This window comes from Chanodichthys erythropterus, chromosome 2 (genome assembly GCF_024489055.1).
Source record: "Chanodichthys erythropterus isolate Z2021 chromosome 2, ASM2448905v1, whole genome shotgun sequence".
NCBI lineage: Eukaryota > Metazoa > Chordata > Actinopteri > Cypriniformes > Xenocyprididae > Chanodichthys > Chanodichthys erythropterus.
In genome coordinates, this window is record NC_090222.1 from 27,482,579 (window position 1) to 27,505,536 (window position 22,958).

The 22,958-nt window shown below is 37.8% G+C and overlaps 1 protein-coding gene across 14 annotated transcripts in view; it reads left to right on the top strand.

Moving 5' to 3' along the window:
• Positions 1–22,958, top strand: part of mef2d (myocyte enhancer factor 2d) — a 67,048-nt gene that overhangs the window by 30,242 nt on the left and 13,848 nt on the right. For 6 of the 14 annotated variants that reach the window (XM_067407513.1, XM_067407580.1, XM_067407588.1 and 3 more), the window contains exons 3-8: positions 575–778; positions 9,687–9,824; positions 14,808–15,015; positions 17,638–17,694; positions 20,853–21,031; positions 22,313–22,341. In XM_067407513.1, the coding sequence (XP_067263614.1) occupies positions 575–778; positions 9,687–9,824; positions 14,808–15,015; positions 17,638–17,694; positions 20,853–21,031; positions 22,313–22,341 (815 nt within the window). Of the gene's footprint in view, positions 1–574; positions 779–9,458; positions 9,594–9,686; positions 9,825–14,807; positions 15,016–17,637; positions 17,695–20,852; positions 21,032–22,312; positions 22,343–22,958 lie in introns of all 14 variants that reach the window. The other 8 variants (XM_067407548.1, XM_067407604.1, XM_067407558.1 and 5 more) reach the window with 6 other exon arrangements.

Here is a 22,958-nt window from a genome sequence, read left to right on the forward strand (position 1 = left end):
TGCGCATGTGCATTCTTTTAAATGGAGTATACTTTGTAAGGCTGTGGTTTCGACTGTATGCATAAGTGTTCATGTTAAAACTGAAATATACTTTGGGCCTGATTCGTGGACAAACTAATTCAAAATCAACTGATTTATTCAAAAGATACAAATCAACATCGGACATCTCTACTTCTATTCTTAGTCTGTTCCTGACAGGAATATCTTTTGGCTATCATATGACTTTAGAAGACTACATTTATGATACTTTATGTGGCTTTTGCATCCTTTTTTTTTAAATCTTGAAAGCTCGGATCCTTATTGTAATTGGATGTAAATGAAAAAAGTCAATTGGATTTGGAATGACATGTAAAATATTTTTTTGGTAGACTATACCTCTAATCTTTGATAATATCTTCTGTTTTGTTTTCCTGTAAAAATATCGAAATATCTTTAAAATAGGGCAGATTTACCTGTGAACAAAATTGCACAAGATGTAGTTTTCAGTTCTCATCCCTCATCTCAGGCGTCATCTTTTTGTCCCTGTCTAACCTCATCTTTCTTTCTTCCTTTCTTTCTCTCTCTCTCTCCACAGGTGACCTTCACCAAAAGGAAGTTTGGTCTGATGAAGAAAGCTTATGAGCTCAGTGTGTTGTGTGACTGCGAGATTGCCCTCATTATTTTCAATCACTCAAACAAGCTCTTCCAGTATGCCAGCACTGACATGGACAAAGTGCTCCTCAAATACACGGAGTACAATGAGCCGCACGAAAGCAGGACCAATGCAGACATCATCGAGGTAACACAGACATACAAGCCCACCAAGAATCCTCCCTTTTTCAGGTGGCAGGAAATTGTTTGTTTTTTGGGTCTCATTCATCCTTTATTTGTTTGCTCCTTCTCTTCTTTCCTTCCTTCCTGTCTTTGGTGAATCGTGTTAATTTGGTTGCAGTAGTTCAGTCAATAGCCCTATTTGGTCAGGCCTAGTTTTCCCTGAGGAGGCCAGGTAAATTTGTGTGTTTTTCCTCACAGAAACCTTGTTAAAATCACGGAACAAATTACCTACTGTTTTTCAGCTAACTCATGAGTCCTCTGAGAAAGATCCCTTTCAAATAGGAATTTCTATAATTGCGATGGTTTTTTTCAAGATGCTTCTCCTCATTTAGTTTGACCTTTGGTCGAATACTCAAGCTAAAGCTAAATTTGTTGTTTCATTACATAGTGCTCCTTCATTATGCTAATTCAAGGCTAATTTGTCTTAAAATTATTATCTTTCATATATCACGTTATCTACATGGTACTCCAAGTTACTTTTAAGAATATAATGGTATTGCTGTGGTACCATGTTCAAAATACCTTGGTAATACCATGGTGACTGTAAATCCACAACAAGTTGAAGAGTTGGCAAGGCTTTTGCATAGCTAAATACTCATCCATAGGGAGACCGATCACATGTGTGAGAGCGAAAGAGTGTGTGTGCATTTCTTAAGAGCATGAAGGAAGGTTCAGAGGCTCGCAGATCTCTATACGCTACTGGCTAACTGCCTGGATGATGGTGGGACAGGAGAGGTAGGGACAGCTGCACCCTCTACCACCTCCTGTCTTTGGCCAGAGAGGAAAATGTGGCTTACACACAAACACACACGCGATGCCCATCCGGTGTCCGTCCCATCCAATGTGAGATGACGACTATGTGAGTGTAGCATGTTTTTCTGGGGGCGCGCAACGTTAACATGGAAAGAACAAAGATAGTGGAAGAATGTCTCATATGGTATAGCTGGAACACTGCTTAAATGAAAAGGATAGCTCTGAAAGTTACTGCTCTGAACTGAAAGTTCTTTCATTTATTTACTCTCCCTTATGGTGTTGTGAACCTTCGAGCACCTTCATACAGCTGGTTCCCATTATGATTAGTTAAGTGCAATTTGTGAATTACATCAAGAGTTTCACTGAAAAGAACTGGCTCAAAAGAATGATTTATGTGCAAATGGGACTGATTTGGTTCTTGAGTTAAAGGTGCTGTATGTGATTTCTCAAATTCGTTGTTGAACACTGTTAATATTTTAAATCAACCCAAACAAACCCACCCCTCTTTTCATTGTTCCGCCTCCAAAACTCACACTCCAATCCTAACCACCCTGCTCTGAGTCGGGCTCGAACCCCGGCCCGATCGCTGCTGGCATGCGAGGCGAATCCACTACCAATGACATCTCATTTTCTAATGGGTGTCAGCGTGCAGTAGTTTAACTGCAAAATTCTCACTATCTGGCCACTGTTACACATCGGGTGTGCCTCATCCGTCCTGAAAAGTGAAGCTGCGGGCTCTTTGATCGCCCCCTGGTGACTGGATGCAGTACAGGTCATAAACCTTGCCCTCTCCATTCAAACGAATGGGAATGAGTCAAAATAAAAAAATAAATTACACTTCAAATAAAAAAGATGGTTTGGTCATTTAAGGTAGTTGTTATCACGGTGATATATATTCAATTGTTCGTTTTTGTGATAAGTTTGATTTTAGCTAGCAATTTGATGCTATAGAAATGGGGCGTGTCATTATGATTGACAGTTGTGACTGACAGCTTCTCTGAGGACTGTCGGAGCTTCAAGGGGAGATTGAAGATATATAACTAACTATTCATTTTATATTTCTGTGTTATTTCACACCGACAAAATTAGTTGTTCAGCAGTAAACTGTAATGACCGACCTACAGGATCTGACAGATCACTGAACTTTTTTTCGGTAACGTTAAATGTGGGCTTTATAAGGTAATTAATAAATTTTATTAGTTAAGATAACACAGCTAACGTTAACCATGTCAGGAAAAAAGCAGGTGATCCATATCTGGCAGTTACTAATTATTTTTATGGGTATAAAATAATAATTAGCAGGACAAAACTAAAGCTAGCCTACTCTAATTAATTATAGAGCACTGTCTACAGCAATCGATCTCCTGTAACGTTAGTTCAACTTTATTTAAAATGGCAGGACCGTTTCTGACATTATGAAGAAGTTGTTTCTAAGGGCATATTATATTACGTTTATCTACTGAATTTGCTGTTTCAAAAATATTATTGCTCTAGAAACAGAATAGCCTATTATTGTATAGGTAGAATTTTAAATTGTTTAATTTATATAGCCTATTTAAAATAAATCAATGATGACGCAGTCGTCTGGGCGGAAGTTTGATAACGTGACTCTGCCTCCAGGCTCCACTGACAGTTCCTTCTGAGCATGCCCAGGCTCCAAACTAATGTTTTTGTGTAACATGTCAACACCATCGTCGTACGTTTTACATTCAGTTCATTACAATGGAAGGAAGTGGCGTCGCGGCGTCCATCTTTTTTTACAATCTGTTACACACGCAATGCGAGTTGATGTCTGTTTATCACAGCTGACACGCAACAAAACGCTTCACGAAAAACAAAGCACAGATGATGAACGAACGACAAGGAAGCACAAAAAAATTACATACAGTACACAAGAGTAAATACAAACAAGAGTTTGTTGTTAATTGCCAACAGAACAGCAGCTCCAGACATTCAAAACCGCGTTACTCATATGAAGCGGAATCAAAGCAGCCTCTGCATCTGTTTTCAGGCCTTCCCGCTTAGCTCTCTCCAACACTGGAAAGCTTTTCTAATATAAACACGGGTCCTAAAGCGCTTGCCCAGTCATAAACCTTCATTCCAGTGATATTCTTGTATTGTGTCCCATCTCTCATTCTGCAGTTTTTGTTTTTTCTTCTTCTTTTCAAATCTCCCTCTTGCTCGTTCTCTGTCCTCGACCGTCACACGCCCCCTCATGCTGATTGGTTACATGTTTGTTGTTGGTATCAGCCCGACTAACTTCCAAACAGTTTATTTGAAATAATACTGAGTCCACCTTTAACAGCTCACTGGAAGGAGAACTTAAATTTAAGTCTTTTACTCACACAAAAGTTCAACTCACTGGATGGTTTAGTTACTTTGGTTCTCGAGTTCACTGGAGGGAAAGATTATCAGTGAATAACAACTTAAATTTGGTTATCATTTGACTTCAGAAGATAGTGCACAAGTTGTATGAACCAATTTTGTGGTTCTTTTTTTTGTCCAATTTGTAGTTTCTATGAACTTTTCGACTTGTTACTATGTTAACTATGAACAAGCACTATAAAAAAATAACAGCCTAAGGGTTGAAACAACGTGATGGTGAGTAAATAATGACAGAATTGTCATTTTTGGGTGAACTGTTTCTTTAAAATTTTAAATGTGCTTGAGTTTAGAATAAAGCGAAACATGCGATTTCCATGCAGTCTAAAATGCAGTTGTGAGAGTGTGAATGCTTATGTAGAGTGTGTGATTGTGAGAAACTGATGTGTGTCTCTTTTGCACAAGCCCCCAGTGGTAAAAGCGCATGTTTCCTGTTGGGTGCAGCTGCAGAAATCTCTTAAGAGTGTGTGTGTGTGTGTGTGTGTGTGTGTGTGTGTGTGTGTGTGTGTGTGTGTGTGTGTGTGTGTGTGTGTGTGTATGTGTGTATGTATGCGTGCATGTGCTGTGGTGAGGGCGTTGGGCCGCTGTGGGCCACATCAGCTCAAGCCTGACTGGGCTGCTTTGTGTGTGAGTGTGTGTAAAGGCTGAAGGCTGTCTCATGTAATATTGAGAGGCAGCGTGGCAGTAGATGCAGACTTGGTGCTGAGTTCCCCACATTTTGGCTTGACAAGAGATGTCTTTGGGGGCAGTACCATTCAGAAGGCCCTTCCGGTGGCTCATACCAAAGAAAAACGCGTCATTTGAGCTCTATCTAGTTATTTGTCTTTTAAAGGCCAAAAAGAGAGATACAAGATTCAACAAAGTGAAGGAGATTCGTTGTGTATAAATGATATAGTGGCAGTGCTTACATTCACTCAGAGAAAAACCCCTCATTCACCCTACAGCTCACTGTATACACACACACACACACACATTCAAGCAGGCATGCTTTCACACTGATGCATGACTGAACAAACGCATATGCACGCACACAGCCTCTCTTCTTTTCTCTTGCTGTATCTCTCTCTTTTTGCTCTCATCTCCTCACTCGCCTCGTGTTGCACGTGCCTAGTGTGTGTGTGTGCGTGTGTGTGTGATTGTTGGGGGCTGCCTGCTTCTTCTGCCAGAGCTTGTTAATCTGCTTGACTGCAGATCCCAATCAGGAGAGAGACAGAGAAAGGGAGAAAGAGACACGGAGAGAGGGAGGGGAGAATGAAAGAGACCAAGAGATGAAGAGTGGGTGTTTAAGGATGAAGATCCTGTAGATATCATTTGGGATTGAAAGGAGGTTGTGAGACGAGAAACACAAGGCTTTGCCCTTTTTCATAAGAAGCTCAGATGAAGAGGCTGTGGGGACTTAAAGACAACATGAAATAAAAGTTTGCCTTTTTAATAAATTATTGGTAGAATAGATATATTCATCTATGCTCAGCCTTCCGATGAAAAATATAATAATCTTTCATCGAAATCTAATAACTTTCTTCGCTTCTTAAACAATGTTTGATTTTTGCTGACATAACCAAGGTCATGCTTGCAGAGAAAATAATAGTATTAATATTTTCAGAGCCCATTTTTCACAATCCAAACAAATCCCACTAGATAAAATCAAGACCCGTCCTACTGAATATTCTCTTTTTTTTGGAAAAGCATCAAATCATGGACATTTAAAGGGACAGTTTACTCAAAAATGAAAATTTTTATCTTTATATTGTTTTGGAATATAAGATTTTTTTGAAGAATTTTCATGCAGCTGTTTACAAAAACAAACAAACAAACAAAAAACAGTCCGTTGTGGTCATGTGTGGCGAAATAAAAAATGGACACCATTAAAGTAGTCCATATGACTATTTGTTGAAATGCAGAAAAGAGAATGAGATTTAGGAGATTTTCAATAGAGAATTAATTTCAGTGTCACATTACTTGTTTCTCCTTATTGTAGCTTGATAGACAAGGTCCAGACTTACTTATGAAAAAGAGCTGTATGTATTCAAAAAATTCTCCTATTATGTACCATGAAAAATTAAAAGTATACAGATTTGAAAAGACATGAGATTGTAAGTTTTTTTTTTTTTTTTTGGTAAATATTTTCTTTTAGTGCCTTGCACATTTTGTTTCATGTTGTGTTTAAGCAATAATTTCCTAGATTTGTACTCCTGTTCAGCTGAGCATTTATATAGGAGCCAGGGCTGTCGATCGATTAGAAAATGTAATAATAAATGACATAATATACAATATAATTAATCAAATGATTCACTAGCAGATATCTTCCTAAGAAAAACTTAACAGTCAGGCGGACTCATTTATTGTGTTTTTAGGGCATGATCTGTTACAGAAGGCCTAGCATCTCTGATGAGTATTGATTGACGTATGGGGAAAAAAAACTGGAAAAAGTAATAATATTGGTTAGTTTTGTCACAATAATACCAGTGCATATTTATCACAGCAAAAAACTAATAGGCTATTAAAAGTGCTTTATTTTCAATTAAAGCTAAATATTGTTATAATTATTAACAAATTAAATTAAAACAATGAAATATACCCTTAACATTCATGAATTCAGTGCATTTAAAAAGTTTTAATTAATTAGTTATAAAGTGAAGTAATTATTCAAGTAAACAGTAATACGGAACAAATAAACTAAGTTCTCTTTTTTATATAAGCATTGCTGTTTAATTATTATAAGTGACATCATAGACAATGATATGTTTATTAGGCTTTTTCTTTACCCTGCAAAGATTTGTTTTGTCCCGTCTGTTTACATTCAGTTAAGAAAAAATCTGCTGTGTTTACTTTGATGCCATGCCAAAGTGGCATTTTGACCAAGAAGGTCACATTTATGAGCATTCAGCAGTAGCCACCTGTGACCAGACAGCTTTATGTATTGAATTGAGTAGTCTATAGTACCAGTACTACAGAAAGAACTGCAATTTGATTTAAGTATCGACTTGATACTGAAGTACCGGCACTTTTGACATCCCTGATATCAGCAGTTCCTTTCAAGTGTGACCATCGGCATTAAATTGTTGAGATGAAATGACTGTGAACTTTTAACCTCTGTCTGTAAGAGATGAGAAATCTGTGTGTGCTGGACATCGGCTGATCCCTCTTCGATATTGAGATGATGTACTCCATCTTATTCTCTCAGATCCGCCTCCACAGTGGGCTGAGCCGTGGGTTATCAGCCAAGATCAGCTGCTAAAATGATTCCATTAGCCTCATGTATGAGTTACAGTCAGACTCGCCTGATAATGGCAGACACGCTGCCTTTAAAGAAGGAATGGGGATGAAGGGATGAAAAGGAGGAGTGAAGGGTTCAGAGGGGCCGCTAATCTGTCAGATGGGTGTATCTGGATGCTATCGTGTGTGTAAGCCGGCAGGCTGCGACGAAGCCGAGGCTTTAAGCGCGTTCTCAAGGGATGGCCAGGGGGGGTTTTAGCCTTCTCTGCTTTACACACTGCAAATGGAAGGTGACATTACATTCTGCCCTTGTTGGACATCAGCACACACTTACTTACACTCGAAAGGAGTTATGTATACATTGTACACTCTTAAAAAAAAAAGGTTTTTTTTGCTGCGATGCCATACAAGAACCATTTTTGGTTCCTCAAAGAACCTTTTAATGAAAAGTTCTTAAAAGAACCTTTTTTTTATTATTATTACTGTGAAGATCATTTTAATAATCCCTTACAACGAATCTTTTGTGCATTGAAAAGGTTCCATGGATGATAACGATTTTTAAGAGTGTAGGGCTGTACATTTTCAGATAAATGAGTTTTTCAATTGCAGATTCTTAAACTTTTACTGTGGTCCCTCTCAAATGTTTGCTAACATCCCACATAGGAAGTGGGAGTTTGAAAAGACAATATGGGATGGAGAGAGGAGGGGAATAGAGGACAGGAATGAGTCAGCTCGATAAGTCGTGGAAGAATGAGCGTATTATTGGATTAGAGAAGAGACACAAAGATAAAGTGTAAAAAACCATAGAGAATCAGCACAACGAATGGAAATGAGATCAAAGAAGAAAGAAAGTGAAGGTCGAGGGGTAACACAAATAATGTATAGACAGGAAGGGGAAGCTTGAGAGAGGGACTGTACGGGGGGAGGGAAGGAAGGCAGTTGCAGGGGGAGGGGCACTACTGAACGAGGTTAGCCAGTCAGAGGCAGCGGAGCTCTGCAGGGGAATCTTCCCTTGGCAACACAAACAAGCACCCGCCCCATAAAGGAGAGACAGCAGGCAGAGAAATACAGGGACAGGTGAACAGATGGAGCCGACTCAGAGACGAGCTGATCAGCTGACCCACTCCTCACTGTGTGTGTGTGTGTGTGTGTGTGTGTGTGTGTGTGTGTGTGTGTGTGTGCGCGAGAGAGAGTGTTATGTTATGAACGATAAAGCTAGTTCAAAGGCTTGGGATGTTTGTTTGTTTTTGGCTTTCATCAAATCATCACCGAAATCTGTGTATTATTAGCGGTGCTAAGGCTAATTGCTATTGCTTATACTTGGGGTTAAGGATTTCAACAAACCCTTATTCCTAAACATTTCATTGTCTCAAAAAGGCCTCAAATCGTGCAGCATTTTAAAGACATTTCAAAAGTTTAGGGTCGGCAATTAGTAGAATTTAGTACGTTGATTCATTTTAAATAAATGCTGTTCTTTTGAACAGTTTACACAAAAATATGAAGCAGCACAACTGTTTGTAACATTTATAATAATGAGAAATGTTTCTTGAGTGCCAAATCAGCATATTAGAATGATTTCTGAAGGATTGTGTGACTTTGAAGACTGCAGTAATTGCTGCTGGAAATTCAGCTTTGCCATCACAGGAATAAATTACGTACATTTTTTTAATAATATTTCGCAATATTACTGTTTTTATTAAGAAACTTCTATCAAAAATCTTGCAGACCTCAAACTTTAGAACAGTAGTCTATGTAATATATATATAAAAATACATAATTGTATAATAAGTGTTAATTGTCCAATTAACAGTGTTGATCTGGATTGCACATTTTTTGCTATATTTTCTTTTATGTCACTGTGACCTCTGTAAGAAGTAAGAAGAAAGCAGTGCTGAAAACTGTTTTCTATTCGGCCTCAATACCCCCATCAAAGCTACTTAGAGAAAATCTTGTTTGGAAAATCTCCTCAGAATAAAAAAGACTCAAGCTGTTTTCAGGCTGAAACCGATAAACTTGAGTTTCTCTCTTTTTTTAGCCTCATCTAACTTATTTCCAGCCCACAGTTGTCAATGGGCTGTGCAGTTTCATCTTTTTCCAAGTCATGGTGTAAAATCGAATTTATCCTTTCACACTCTCATGAAACATTTTGCAGATGTACAGCGTTCTTGGTTTATGTGTCACATGTTACTCTGTTGGTTTAATACATCACTGCTGCATATCTCTGATTGACATTTGTGTTTCTAAGTGTGAAATGTGGTCCTTTCCCTTTCTTCTCCCACTCCGAATGCTTTAAGACGTTGAGAAAGAAAGGCTTTAATGGTTGCAACAGTCCAGAGCCAGACGGGGACGATTCGATCGACCAAAGTCCGTTACAGGAGGACAAATTCCGCAAGAGCGATGAGCTGGACATCCTCTTCAAACGCTACGGAGTGAGTATTCCTCTTTACCTTGTCGTTCTAACCTCCCTCCTTCTCTTTCTTCCCCTCTGTCTCTCTCCTGTCCTCGGTCGGAAATAAACGAAGGCTCTGAACAAGAAAGAGCACCGTGATTCGGAGAGCCCGGACCCCGAGGAGCCGTTCTCCCTCACGCCTCGCACAGAGGAGAAGTACAAAAAGATAGACGAGGAGTTTGATAAAATGATGCAGAGCTATAGGCTTTCAGTGAGTACCCGTGTGAAGAGGCCTGCTGTAGGCCCGGCAACCAACTCACACAGCCTGCTGTCGGCCCGGCAACCAACTCACAGAGCACCTAGCAACCATCTCTCACCCCATTCCCCTCCTACCACCCCTCAATCCCCTCTGAATGTGTGTGCTTGGGCAAGGAGAGGGCAGTCGGGGGCGAGAGGGCGAGTGTGGGCCGCATCCCTTTGATCCTCACAATCCTCTATTTCAAATGCGCTTGTGATTTATAGCTCTCTTGATTCTGTGTGCTGTTGTTTCGTGTTTTCTGCGATGACTGATGCTTGTATCGCATTTGCCAGGAATAGACTTCTGACTCATCTGGGTCCCGTTTAAGGCGTCAGTGAAGATAATTTTCATTAAGTTACTGTCAAAAATGCTTTATGCATGAGCCCTGCATGAGGAATCTCTTCTCAGCAGGTACAGAAACGAGAACAAGAATGTGCTGCTCGCTATCTCAATATATCGTGGGCCAGAGTTTGATATAATTCACATGATGAACATGATTCAACATGATGTGGGCAGCAAAGACTAATTAGTGTAGTTACTAGTTTTCTCTTTCCTCTTTAATGCTAATGGGACTGGAAATGAGAAATTACTTGGTATGTGCGTCAGAAAAGCATTTTGTCACCTGACGAAGAGGCAGGTTTCCTCTCTCTTGCACCCCTCCTGTTCTCCGCCCAGTGCACCATTCATGGGCCGGAGCACAAAGACAGTCATCCAGCACCTCTCTCTTTCTCTGCCACATAATCCCAGCATGAGTGCCCGAGGAAGCAAAGCTAAAACCTTAATCCCTCTCGCTAGGGACACCCAGCAGCATGTGTACTACGAGCTCTACTTAACAGGCCGGAAAATGATCAGTTTGTAATGAGTTTTTAGATATTCACCACTAACTGTCTGACACTAACTGTCTGGCAACCGCAGTGGATAAAGCTGGATTGTGAGGAGGGAATTTACATTAGATAGTGGGGTTTTTTTAATGCCGTTGGGTTTTTTTTTTTTTGAAGAAACATTAAGTAAAAATGTATTAATTTAAATTGGCTTTTTATTCTGGTAATGTTTTCAGTATCAACTTGGAATAAAACAAGTCATATTTCAACATCATTTATATATCAGTTATTTTTATTATAATTTATCATACTAGATATACTCTACCATTCAAAAGTTTGGATATTTTTTAAACAAATTAATAATTTAATTCAGCAAGAATGCATTCTATTGATCAAAATTGACAGTAAAACATTTATAATGTTAAAAAAAAGATTTTTATTTCAATTAAATGCTGTTATTTTGAGTTTTTTATTCATCGAAGAAAAAAATGCATGACAGTTCCACTAAATTATTAACAGCACAGCTGTTTTTAACATTGATAGTAATAAGAAATGTTTCTTGAGCACCAAATCAGCATATTAAAATGATTTCTGAAGGATCATGTGACACTGAAGACTAGAGTAATGATGCTAAAAATTCAGTTTTTCCTTCACGGGAATAAATTACATTTTAAAATATATTAAAATAGAAAACATTTATTTTAAATAGTAATAATATTTCATAATATTGCTATTTTTACTGTGTTTTTTATCAAATAAATGCAGCCTTGTTGAGCATAAGAGAGTTACTTTACAAACATGAAAAATTCTTACATACCTCAAACTTTTGAAAGGTTGTATATTAGTTGATATTGGATATTTAATTTACTAATTTCTGTCTATTTTCATTTGGATTACATTTGCAATACCTAACGCTCGCTTAAATTTCATATTCAATTATTTATATTTTCAATTATAATGTTCGGATCCTGTTGCGAGTGAAAACGCTTTCTGCCTTTTGATCAAAATTTGGTCAACACTCCATTTGGCCAATCAAATTTTATAATATTATATAAGGCTGCGTTTACACTGCAAGTCTTAATGCACAGATCTGATCTTTTGACCATATCTGATTTTTTTTTGTACAGCCTGTTTACATTCACTTTAGACCCGACATATCCGATATCTGTTTACATTAATCCCCGCCCAAAATGATTCTGTTGGTGATTGCTTTACTATGTGACATGGTTGATCCTTGGGTTTTGAATGGCTGTACTAAAATTATTTATATAACTCGCATCGGGTGGCCATGATTATTTGCCAGCATGGATTAATTAAAAGCTGTCACGGATGTTTGCAGTGAAAAATCTGACTGAACGGCTATAGACCAGAAAATAGCGATAATTTTCGTTAGATTGTTAGATCTAGAATTCTAAAATGAAATAAAGTAGCACGATAAGATTACATTCATTTGAATTCATTCAGATGGATTAATGAGAGAGAAAAGCAAGAGAGATTGTGAGTGTGAATTACCTGCGTGCTTCAGTACAGTGTCTGTATGTGATAGTGACGCTTCAGGCTACAAGCTTTAAACCACATTTGTAAGTAGGTTAGAATGGAATGCGAAAAAATTGGATCGCGTGTGGATTTTTGTGTTTATACGTGTGCAACAAATTCCGATCTGTGTCAGATGTGATTAAAAAAATCTGATTTTTTGTGCCAGTGTAAATGCAGCCTAACATTTTTATCATATTATAAGACCCCATTTAAATCTACTGAGTAAATTGCCCCTGAAAGATCATTCCTCATGTGCACCGTGATCTGCGTTAAGCTCCAATCCAAAGGGACTTCATGTTAATATGAGTTGCCAACTTGTTTCCCAAACCAGTCAGTCTTTCTCACTTCACTGGTCACGCTCTTTATCGACGTCACACAGTCTCTTTTTCAGTACCAAGTGTCATTCCTATCACAGTCGTCTAACGCTTGTCTGTGTGTCTAGACGGATATTATCTTGAGTCTGTTGTATTTATCTTCAGTTGTTGAAGCCACATTCAGATGTGTAAGATTTCACCAGAAGCACATTCTGGCTGAGAAATTGGAGACTAGCACACTAGATTTTTTTTTTTTTTGGTGTATATACACCGATGAGGTGTGTTAGGTGCTCAGCTGTTCGTCTCACACTAATGACTCTCCTCTGCCCTCCCATCCCTTGCCTGGCCTGCGTGCAGTGCTGGAACTTAGTTGCTGTTTCGTCCACAGGCTTAGTGAGTAGCATGCTTTGCTACATGGGTTACTCCCTCTAGAACTCTAGCTCGTATGTATTTACCCTTAAATATCCCTTTAAAATAGCTTTGGCATCACTAGATTCTCATTAGGTGTCATTTCTTCGAAAACAACAGTTTTTATAGAAGACGTAGGCCCATATTCTTATATAAGAACTAAGCTGTCGAAGGTCAAATCCCCACCGTAATTTTACAGCTATTTTAATTTATTCAGTATTGGATATTGGATATTAAATTTATTTTCATTAATATTACCTTTGCTATCATCAAACACAAATTTAAAGTTAATTAAACGCAAATTTAATAACACTGTTAAATGTAATCTTTAGCAAATCTAAAAATACATAACTGTGTATTATATTATCATACTGTATAAATTTATATAAAAAAAAAATTATACATTTGTAATGCCCAAGTTCACTTGTAATATTTAAAAATGGCTGATTTTAATTTTAATTAGGCAAATAGTTTAGAATTGGTAAAACTTTACAATGAAGTTCCATTAGTTAACATGAACTAAATATTAAAAATATTTCTAACACATTTATTAATCTTGATTAATTTCAACATTAATTTCAGCATTTACAAATACATTATTAAAATCAAAAGTTGTATCTGTTAATATTATTTAATGGACCTAAGCTGACATTAACTTACAATAAGTTAGTTAATTGTTAGTTAATTTTAGTTTATGCATTAACCAGTGTTAACTAATCGTAAAGTGTTACCAAAAAATGGAAATACCGCCCTATACGGAGGTCAAAACCACGCTGTCACGCTTGGGGACTATATTCTGCGTACTTCAAACTACGTTTTTCTGCCGTCACTGAGAGGCTACAGGAGGAAGAGAGAAGGACAGAGGCACAGCCAGACTAACTATCAAACTGGGTCCCACTCAGAACACAGGAGGCCTAGTGTGGCCCACATTCTAATTTTAGAGGCCCTGGTTTTGCTGAGGATCATGGGAAAATGGGTCTCCATCAGAGCATCTGGACATTTTGAGTCCACACTGATTGCCGAAGCTGGCTAATTGCGCTTCAGAAAACACGAGAACGAAGATCGGCTGACTCAGGAGTTGTCACGGCCACATGCTCCTTGTTTGAAACACCTGAGCCTACCCTGCGCGGTGGGTTATTCCCCTGAGCCATATTATCAGTTTAAGGGCAACTGTTGCAGACGAAAATTGGGTATATGCTGGGGTACAAAACAAAAACGTGCCTATCTGCTTGTTAAGTCTGACGTCACAGTTTTCAGGTCCCAACGCTCTATCAGATGCAAAAAGCAAACAAGAATGGTGCTAATATACAGTACTCTCACGGTGTGAAAAATCATGATCATAACTTTTATCTCAGCTGGCCAGACTGAGATTAATTTTTTATTAATCGTTGAAATACTAGTGTCTGGGATGCTGGAGACTGCAGTGTACACCATGAGTTTTTAAAAGCTTAGCGTAAATGTGTGATATGAATAAAAAGTGCTCATAAACGCCTGTTAAAATAGTATTCTCATCTGAAATGAGTAGAGGCTTGGACCTGGAAACAATATTCCTTACGTCACGACGTAACAAGCAGATTAAAATATATAGTAGCTGTAAACACTGGATGATTCAGTGAAATCTCTAGATGGAAGTGGAGCGAAGACTCTCAGATTTTTCCTGTTCCTGCCGTTCCCATTCTGGATCATTCACAGTTTTTAAGTCTTACAAAATTAACTCTGCACCTCGTAGCTTCACATGCTCTGCTTTGGAGATGTTTGCACAAGTCACTGCATGCTATTAAAACTGGTGTGTGGCCATTTGTGTGTTCTCTTGATGTACATGCAGGTGTGCAAAGTAAAGCCGCTAACCGTTTCCCTCTTTATCTGTGCTTTCTCAGTCCACAGTGCCACCACCCACTTTCTCCATGCCAGTCACAGTGCCGGTGTCCAATCAGAGCCCTCTGCCATTCAGCAATCCCAGCAGCCTCGTCACCACTTCTTTCGTCACCTCCACTCTCACAGACCCGCGCCTGCTGTCACCACAGCAACCGCAGCTCCAGAGGAACACGGTGTCTCCAGGCCTGCCACAGAGACCTGCAAGTGCAGGTAAAATCCCTTGCAGATCAATGGTGCTGAGTACCAGTAAGCAAAGCAGGAAGGAGGAAATAGTAACTCATGTTGTGTACATGCGCTTATAATGTTGCCCTGCGGGTGCCGGATTACCCGGAGCAGCTGTTTCTCAGACACACCACTGATTTATGCTTAAAAGTGGCTGTCAAACCATCGTCTGCTCTGCAGTGGTTACATAGTGTACTGATCGTTTCTCGTTTTGTCAATGCATGCACAATATATTGGTATGATACTGTTTTAATTTACCTTTGCCATCATCTAATGCTTACTTAAAGTTAATCTTCAAAAACACTAATAATTTAATACCACTGTTAAATGTAATCTTTAGCCAATCTAAAAATACATATCCATTTTTCATACTGTTTTTTATGAATTTGTGTTTCCTAAAATTGACTTTTAACATTTAAAATGACTAATCGTAGTGTTTTATTTGTAATTTAATTTGACAGATTAGTATAGAATTGGTAACACTTTATAATGAGGTTCTATTTGATAACATTAGTTAACTAAAGTACTTAACATGAGCTAAAAATGAACACAGTTATGAAATAAATAAATTAATTTCAACATTTACTAATACATATCAATTTACAGTTGACTCTGTTAATATTATTTAAAGGGGTCGTGAAATGCATTTTGTTTTTCATTTTCAGTTCTCTGAGGTCCACTTATAATGTTATCAAGATTTTTCAAAAAACAGCAGGCTATAGCACATTAACAAAACCATTAATAACACTAATATCAATACAATTACAAATTAATAATAATAATAGCACTAAAATCCTAATAACATTCTAGGTTCGAACACAGCACAAATCTAAGGCTATCTAAGGCTGTTTTTGATCCTCTCTTTCAAACACTCAGTTTTGTGGCGTGCTGCATTAAGACTTGGAAGTAAATGGCCACTGCTATGATTGGGTTACAGTTTTGCATATTAAAATAATTTTCCACGTCCCCGTCATTACGTGTGGGGAAAACTTCCAATGTTGGAAAAATATCTTGTTACATAGTTTAAACACTTGCCAACAATGTGAAGCATTTATGCGTATTACCAGTACATGTGCTTTATAAGTCTTGGTTGTGGCTTATAAAGTTTAAGTACTTGGAGTTACCACAGTTACAGTAGACAAACTTATGGTGATTAGTGTAAACGGAATTATGAATGAATGTACCATTGTTTGTCACACTGTCGTTCTTATAGGCTATTCATTGTTCATCCTTTTCGATAAAGTGAAAAACGTATTAATTGTCATTTGTGTTTTAAATAAAAGTTGATATAACATAATACATAACATAAACTAATGACAAAACAGAAGCTTTTATTCAGGCTTGGATCAAAACAACAACAAAAGCAACGCGCTCTACATGCTTTTTTCCGTATCCGTGAATTCTCCTCATTAACCCTATAAATGCCGAAGCAAAGGAAAGAAAACTATTCACAGTTTGACTGTGGTGCTACAATATAAACATATCAAACGATCTGTAACAGACAAAGCAATAGTGACACATGGTAAAAACATTGTTACTCACAGTTGTGCTTTGCCACATTGCTGTCAGATCCAATATAGTCGTCACTGCATCATCTTTTATTTTCAGTCTCTCTAAAAAGCCTGTTCCGAAAGGTGTCTTGTTTAAAAACGAATTCGCAGTAAAATGAAGCAAACAAAGTAACAGTGTCTTACTGATGCGATCTTGAAAATAAAATTCATCCACGCTTTCTTAATGGTAGGAACACAAGGAAGGCAGTGCAAAGACTGTGTTTTTCCACAATTTGGCACTTTAAAACTTGTAATCCTCAGAGGCATCTCTATCTTTTTGCTGGAGTAATCCTGTATCCTGTGTTTACCAATTCTGTGAAGTTTTCTTTTCAGTATTTCAGTATCGGCTGAGTTGTAGCATCAGATAAAAGTCATTTTACACCTGGTATCAACATCTCGAGAGATACAGTTGTAAATGAGGTTCAGTGCATCTCATTGTGATCTGATCACTCAAACCACCTTTGGAGTTTGTCAGGGATGCATGTCGTATTTGTAGTGTAAATGCCAATGTGTCCTGATGCATCCTTGAAAACTCAAAGGATTACTGACTCGCGTAACACGTAATCACTGTTAGGAAAAGCTTTGAAAGAAAAATACTCAATCAAATCATTTTAGAATGGAATGGAAGCTTTTATTGCAGGAATGGTGGAAGTGAAACATACATGAGATGGTGTTTAAAAGCGCACATGGGCAATTGTATAGTAGCATGTACAGTATATACAGTATACTGTTCAAAAGTTTGGGGTCAGTACATTTTTTTTAAATTTATATTCACCAAGGGTGCATGTATTTGATCGAAAATACAATAAAACCAATGATATAATGAACTATTATTACAGTTTAAAAATATGTATGCATATAAATGCACAAGACTTCACTGAGTAGTGCACTTCAGTAGAACACATTAATGTAAAGTAATCTGCATAGTCATGAAATCAGAGTCCCTCCATTCCCCAAAAGATTCACCTGAAATTAATGCTATTTCCTTACATTTGGTACAAAATACAAAGAGAGTCTTTAGATTTCAGCCTTCCTGAAGGCTATTCTGTCTTTTTTCCAGGTGCCCTTCTGGGAGGTGACCTCAGCAATTCAAATGGAGCGTGCCCAAGCCCTGTGGGTAAGTCTTCCCCTCCTACCAGCCAGACAGCCCCAATAAAACCTCTTCATTTTCACCTGAATAATGCATCAGTCTGAGTCAAACTGCTGAAAATCGAAGGGCACACTTAAGACCTGCAGAGTGGAGCGAGAGTTTTCAGTCTGATCCGATAACATATGATCTGATCTGACTGTGATTATGAAAATGACAGCAGCTCCAATGAAGGTTGTCCGGACACAAAAATTTGAAAGCAAGCGATCAGAGGGACTATAGGACATCCACCGTACGCTCACACACCTGTTCGCTTGTGACAGCTGAAGCTCACACTCTGCTCTCCAAGCATGCCTGTAAACACCCTCATGGGACCATGGGGCACGAGTGACATAAATGTTATGGGTCAACACCATGCATGTCAACTTTCCTACTCCATCTTTCCATTTCGCTTTGTTATCGTTTGCTTTTTTCTCTTTTCTGTGCCCCTGCATACTTGTCTTTTCATCCTCTTCCCCTCTCAGCTGTTCTTCATATCACACATGACAGTCTGAGTACCCAGCTTAAACCAGCACGCTCCGTCCCTTCCCCTCCCCCCCTGTCACACTCCCTTCTCTGCTCCCAGCCAATCTTGACAGTCCCTGACAGCTGTTGGTTCTCCTGCCTCTGATCTTCAAAGAGCACATGAGTCTCATGGACATTTTAAGTGGGCATTTAAAATGTGAACATTTAATCAGTAAAGAGGCTGAAGGACTTTGTGGAGTCACTGAAAAAATACCTCCAGTGGTTTCTTCGGATTATGTGTATTCTTTGGCCCCTTTTTTGCTTTTAGTGTTAAATTCCAACTTTTAAACTTAAATCTACATTTAACCAATCATGAAATGCGCTTAAAACGAAACAAAAAAATTATATTTCTGACATAGTCTTCAATTAATTTTTTTCCTCCAAGAAACTTTCTCAACTCCTACCATACTACTTTTCCTTGTCCATTACCACTCTCTCATTCTCTCTCTCTATGTCCACTGCCCCTCCCTTCCCTCCATTCTCAGCTGTTGCTCTGGGAATGTCAGCATTGACGTCATGTAGCATTCCTACCATTCCCATGAGAGAGAGGGACAGAGAGCGAGAGAGACATGGACAGAGTCAAAAAGAAAAAAGGCAGTCAGACCTTTGAAGTGGAGATTAATAGAGGCCAGGGCTTACAACCAGCACACTTATTTACTAACACAAACTGCACACTCACATATACACACTCACTATACTCCACTATATTAACCAGCATACTTTCTGACCCAAGTTCATAGAGCATAAACAAGTATGTTTATACACATTTCTGTTCCAGCCCCCCTCTAAAAACCAGACTGAACTTAAAGCTGTGTTTCCTGGGGCAGAGAACAGCTGAGCACGTCTCTTCTCTGCTGCCAAGGAATTGCAGCTCCCTTTGCAATCTCTTTCCATTCAGAGCTGCTGACGCTGTTGTTGTTCACACACACACGTCTAGCAGAGCAAATCGCAGTTGTTGTTGCACTGTAACTGGAGCTCAGATAGGATAAAATATCAAACTGAAAAAGCCTCTCTGGTCTGAAGCTCTTAAATCATTCAGAAACTACTTTTGATTAAACTTTTTTTTTTTTACTTTAGTGTATTAATTTAGTTTAGTTTTTGAAGTACAACACATTTAAGAAGCAGTAGGGGATAATGGGATTGGTTGGCAGAGTTTTCATACTTTTCAATATCTCTAGATATTGATATCTCTAAAAATATTAGGATGACTCAGCAATTTAAATAAGAAAGTACGTTCTTGTGCAAAAAAAAAATGTAACGTAAAAAAAGTTTTTAAAAATTTTAACACGGCACAGATTGTGGGGTTGGTTGACAGTGATAAAAGTATAAATAAAAATAATATTGTTTTTGCATTTAATATAATTGATGTCTGATATGATTATTAATTTTATATATATGCACAGATTATGTCTTCTGGCTAAATTGAAAAAAATATGAAAAGATTCAGATTCAGATATATATATATATATATATATATATATATATATATATATATATATATATATATATATATATATATATATATATATATATATATAAACCATTATATAATTATTATTGGTATTTTTTATGAACCGCATTACAATCTTTTCATAAAGTTTGTCAGAACTCATAATTTATTACAGACTTATCTAAATATAATTGGTTCCTGTTTCAATTAATTAACCCATTTCATGTATTTTTATATTTTTTCAAATGTAAATACTTTAGTTCTAATGGGATGTCTTGATAGAATCCATGATTGTGAATCCAGATGACAAACATTCATATGTTTCATTGTGACAACACCCTATAATGAGCCAATTTACCTTGTGCCATCAAAATCTTGTCGCCAACCAACCGTCTCCCCTACAGCAGGTTAAAATAGCATTGCTAAAAATATTTGTAGTATAAATATTTGGGATATTTCTGTTCAGCTGAGACATCAGTGGGTTGCCATAGCACTGGTGAGTGACGTTCATGTTGTGTTGGGAGAATAGTGTTATTCAGTTCCAGAATGTGGGAAAACATTTGGAAAATCCCCAGTCTCTCTCTCTCTCTCTCTCTCTCTCTCTCTCTCTCTCAGCCATGCTCTGAAACACAGATCACACACATATTTTGCCTTCCCGTGAAAACACTGCCCTTGAGTCAGATTAGATCAAGCAGTACAAGTGCTACAATGTCAATAACAAAGCTGGGAAGAAAGTCGAGAAACAGGATAAACTAGTGTCAGTTAGATCCCTTCCCTGTGTGCGACTTTTTGTGCGTGCATTTCCTCCCTTAAAGGAATGCGGTTCTCCAACCTAAAAACCAGTCACTATTAATCCTCCAATTACAACATAATAGAGTTGTAATCCCAAAAAAAACAGAGGATTTCGTTTCCAGCACAAAGTGTTAGAAAACACATCTGCCGTGGTGAGGGAGACCCTAATAGGATTATTTTCCCTGGTGGGTAATTATTGTGTTTCTCTCATCAATACAAATGACAGAAAATATGACCACTGTCGTGCATCTGAATTCTGTTTTCATAAAATGCACAAGTGTTTCTTAGGGTTGATGAGAAAGAAAGCAACAAAGGTCTTTATTTGTGAATCTCTCTGTTGACATCTCTGTGTCTTTCTCTCATTTTCTTTCTCGTTCTGTAGCCAATGGTTACGTCAGTGCCAGGGCCTCCCCAGGACTCCTCTCAGTCTCCAACGGCAACAGCATGGGGAAAGTAGTCCCGGCTAAATCTCCCCCTCCGCCCAGCCCTCAGATGGTGAACAGTCGCAAACCGGACCTACGGGTCATCACCTCCCAGAGCAGCAAGGGCCTCATGCAGCTGGTGAGCACTTCCATATTTCTCTACAGGAGACTTGATGGGTCAAACATCATCAAATCTCAAAGCTGTTCTATGTTACAGCTTAATGATAACAAATGAGGGCTAATGTTGGAGATGGGAACAGGTCTAGGCTCTCAATGTGATTTTGCACAGGAATTTCTCACGAGGACCATGAGAGGTGAAAGTAAAGCTGTCGGATACACTGAGCTGATTTATACACATCTGTCCGTCTGCTCTCAGTATGTGTGTGTGAATGTGTGACCTCGTTTACACCTGGTGTTAAGATCCATCTAGAAAACTTGTCATTGCAATACATTTCCAGTTTGTAGATTAAGGGTTTTAAACTTTGCTGGTTTCAAGCAGCTTAAACAAAAAAGTACTACATAATTACTATATAAATATAATTTTTATGAAAAATAAATTAAAATTATTATACACACATTAGTGGCCAAAAGTGATGCATGGCAAAGGAAAATTTACATCTTCACTTTTTTTTTTTTTTTTTGTTTTTTTTTTTTTTGGAATATTATTCAAAATTTATTAAAAACCTTGTAAGCATATTGCATAGTTGTGCTTGGAGTCAGATGTTTTATTCGTTATAACGCAATGAAACATGCCAAATTTTGTGGATTTAATTTTTGGCCAGGCTGTCACACAAAGAAATTATGAACACTTGCAAAAATGAGAGATAACTAATTAAATAATTAATTTAATTTAAGTAATTTATTTGTTTTTGCATAGTAAAATAAAACCTGTAGTTTCCCTTTTTGCCAAAAAATGGCAAATAAATGCCATAACCAAGTTTAGTATTTTGTTTTTCCCTCATATTTAAAATGTATATAAAAAAAAAAAGAAAATATTTTCCTCATATTTTGATGGTTTAATCAGACTTGTAGGGTTATTAAAAACAAATATCCCTTCTGGACATCAATTTTGGCAACTACTGTATATATTGTGTGAGCAATAACATGCAGTGATTATTTTACTTATCATTGTTGTTTTTTTATTAGTGAATATTTGTAATTAGTTTAATATTTAAAATATATATTTGTGCCCCCAATACTTTTTTTTCTTCTTACACATGCAACATGCAGTATCATGCTGAAGTAGCGAGTAATATATGCAGTCATGAGTTCTGATACCCTTTACATGAAATCTGATCAGAAGAGGTCACTGCCAGTAGTGTTCACATCGAGATGGAAACCAAGTGTAAAACGGGGCTTGTGTGTGTGTGTGTGTGTTGGAGTTGTAATCTCTGTTTTCTATTTGTTTCTGGCCTCGCAGACAGATGAAGAGCTGGAGTTGGTGAGTGAGGTGAATACAGCTCAATTCTTTTGACTGTTGTGCTGTGAACGGTTTCATTTCACAAACGAATGTTTGATGAACGATTTATGGATGTTGTGTATTTAACGTGTAATTTTTCTTTCCCTTTTTTATACACTGCATTTTTCACTGATCAAATTGTACTGATTGTGGTTAAACAGTTATTTATTGTATTGAAGAATGCATTGTATACACTGTTTTTCATATATGATCTAATTGGCGGTCAGTGAATTGGAGTTAAATGCGTGCTGTTTATTCAGTTGCAGGCTGACTGCCTGATTATTGTGTGGAGTTTTAAATGAATGCACACATACACACTCAAGGCGAAATGCACATATGCATGGGTTGATCTCACATGAGTCAGACACACTAGATCAAACATGGAGCGCAGCGGAGCAGAAGCCCTCACTCCAAAGATCAATTTGTCTGTCTGTCTGTCTGTCTCTCCCACCTTCTTTCACACTATCTTTTCCTCTAATGATTGTTGTCCAACGACACATTAAGTGTACTGCATGTACATCTGAGTTTTGGGGGAGTTTCAGTCATCTCAGCATCTGGATCTGTGAGTGTGTGCATGAATCATGGGAGTCTGTTGAATGAAAAAGTG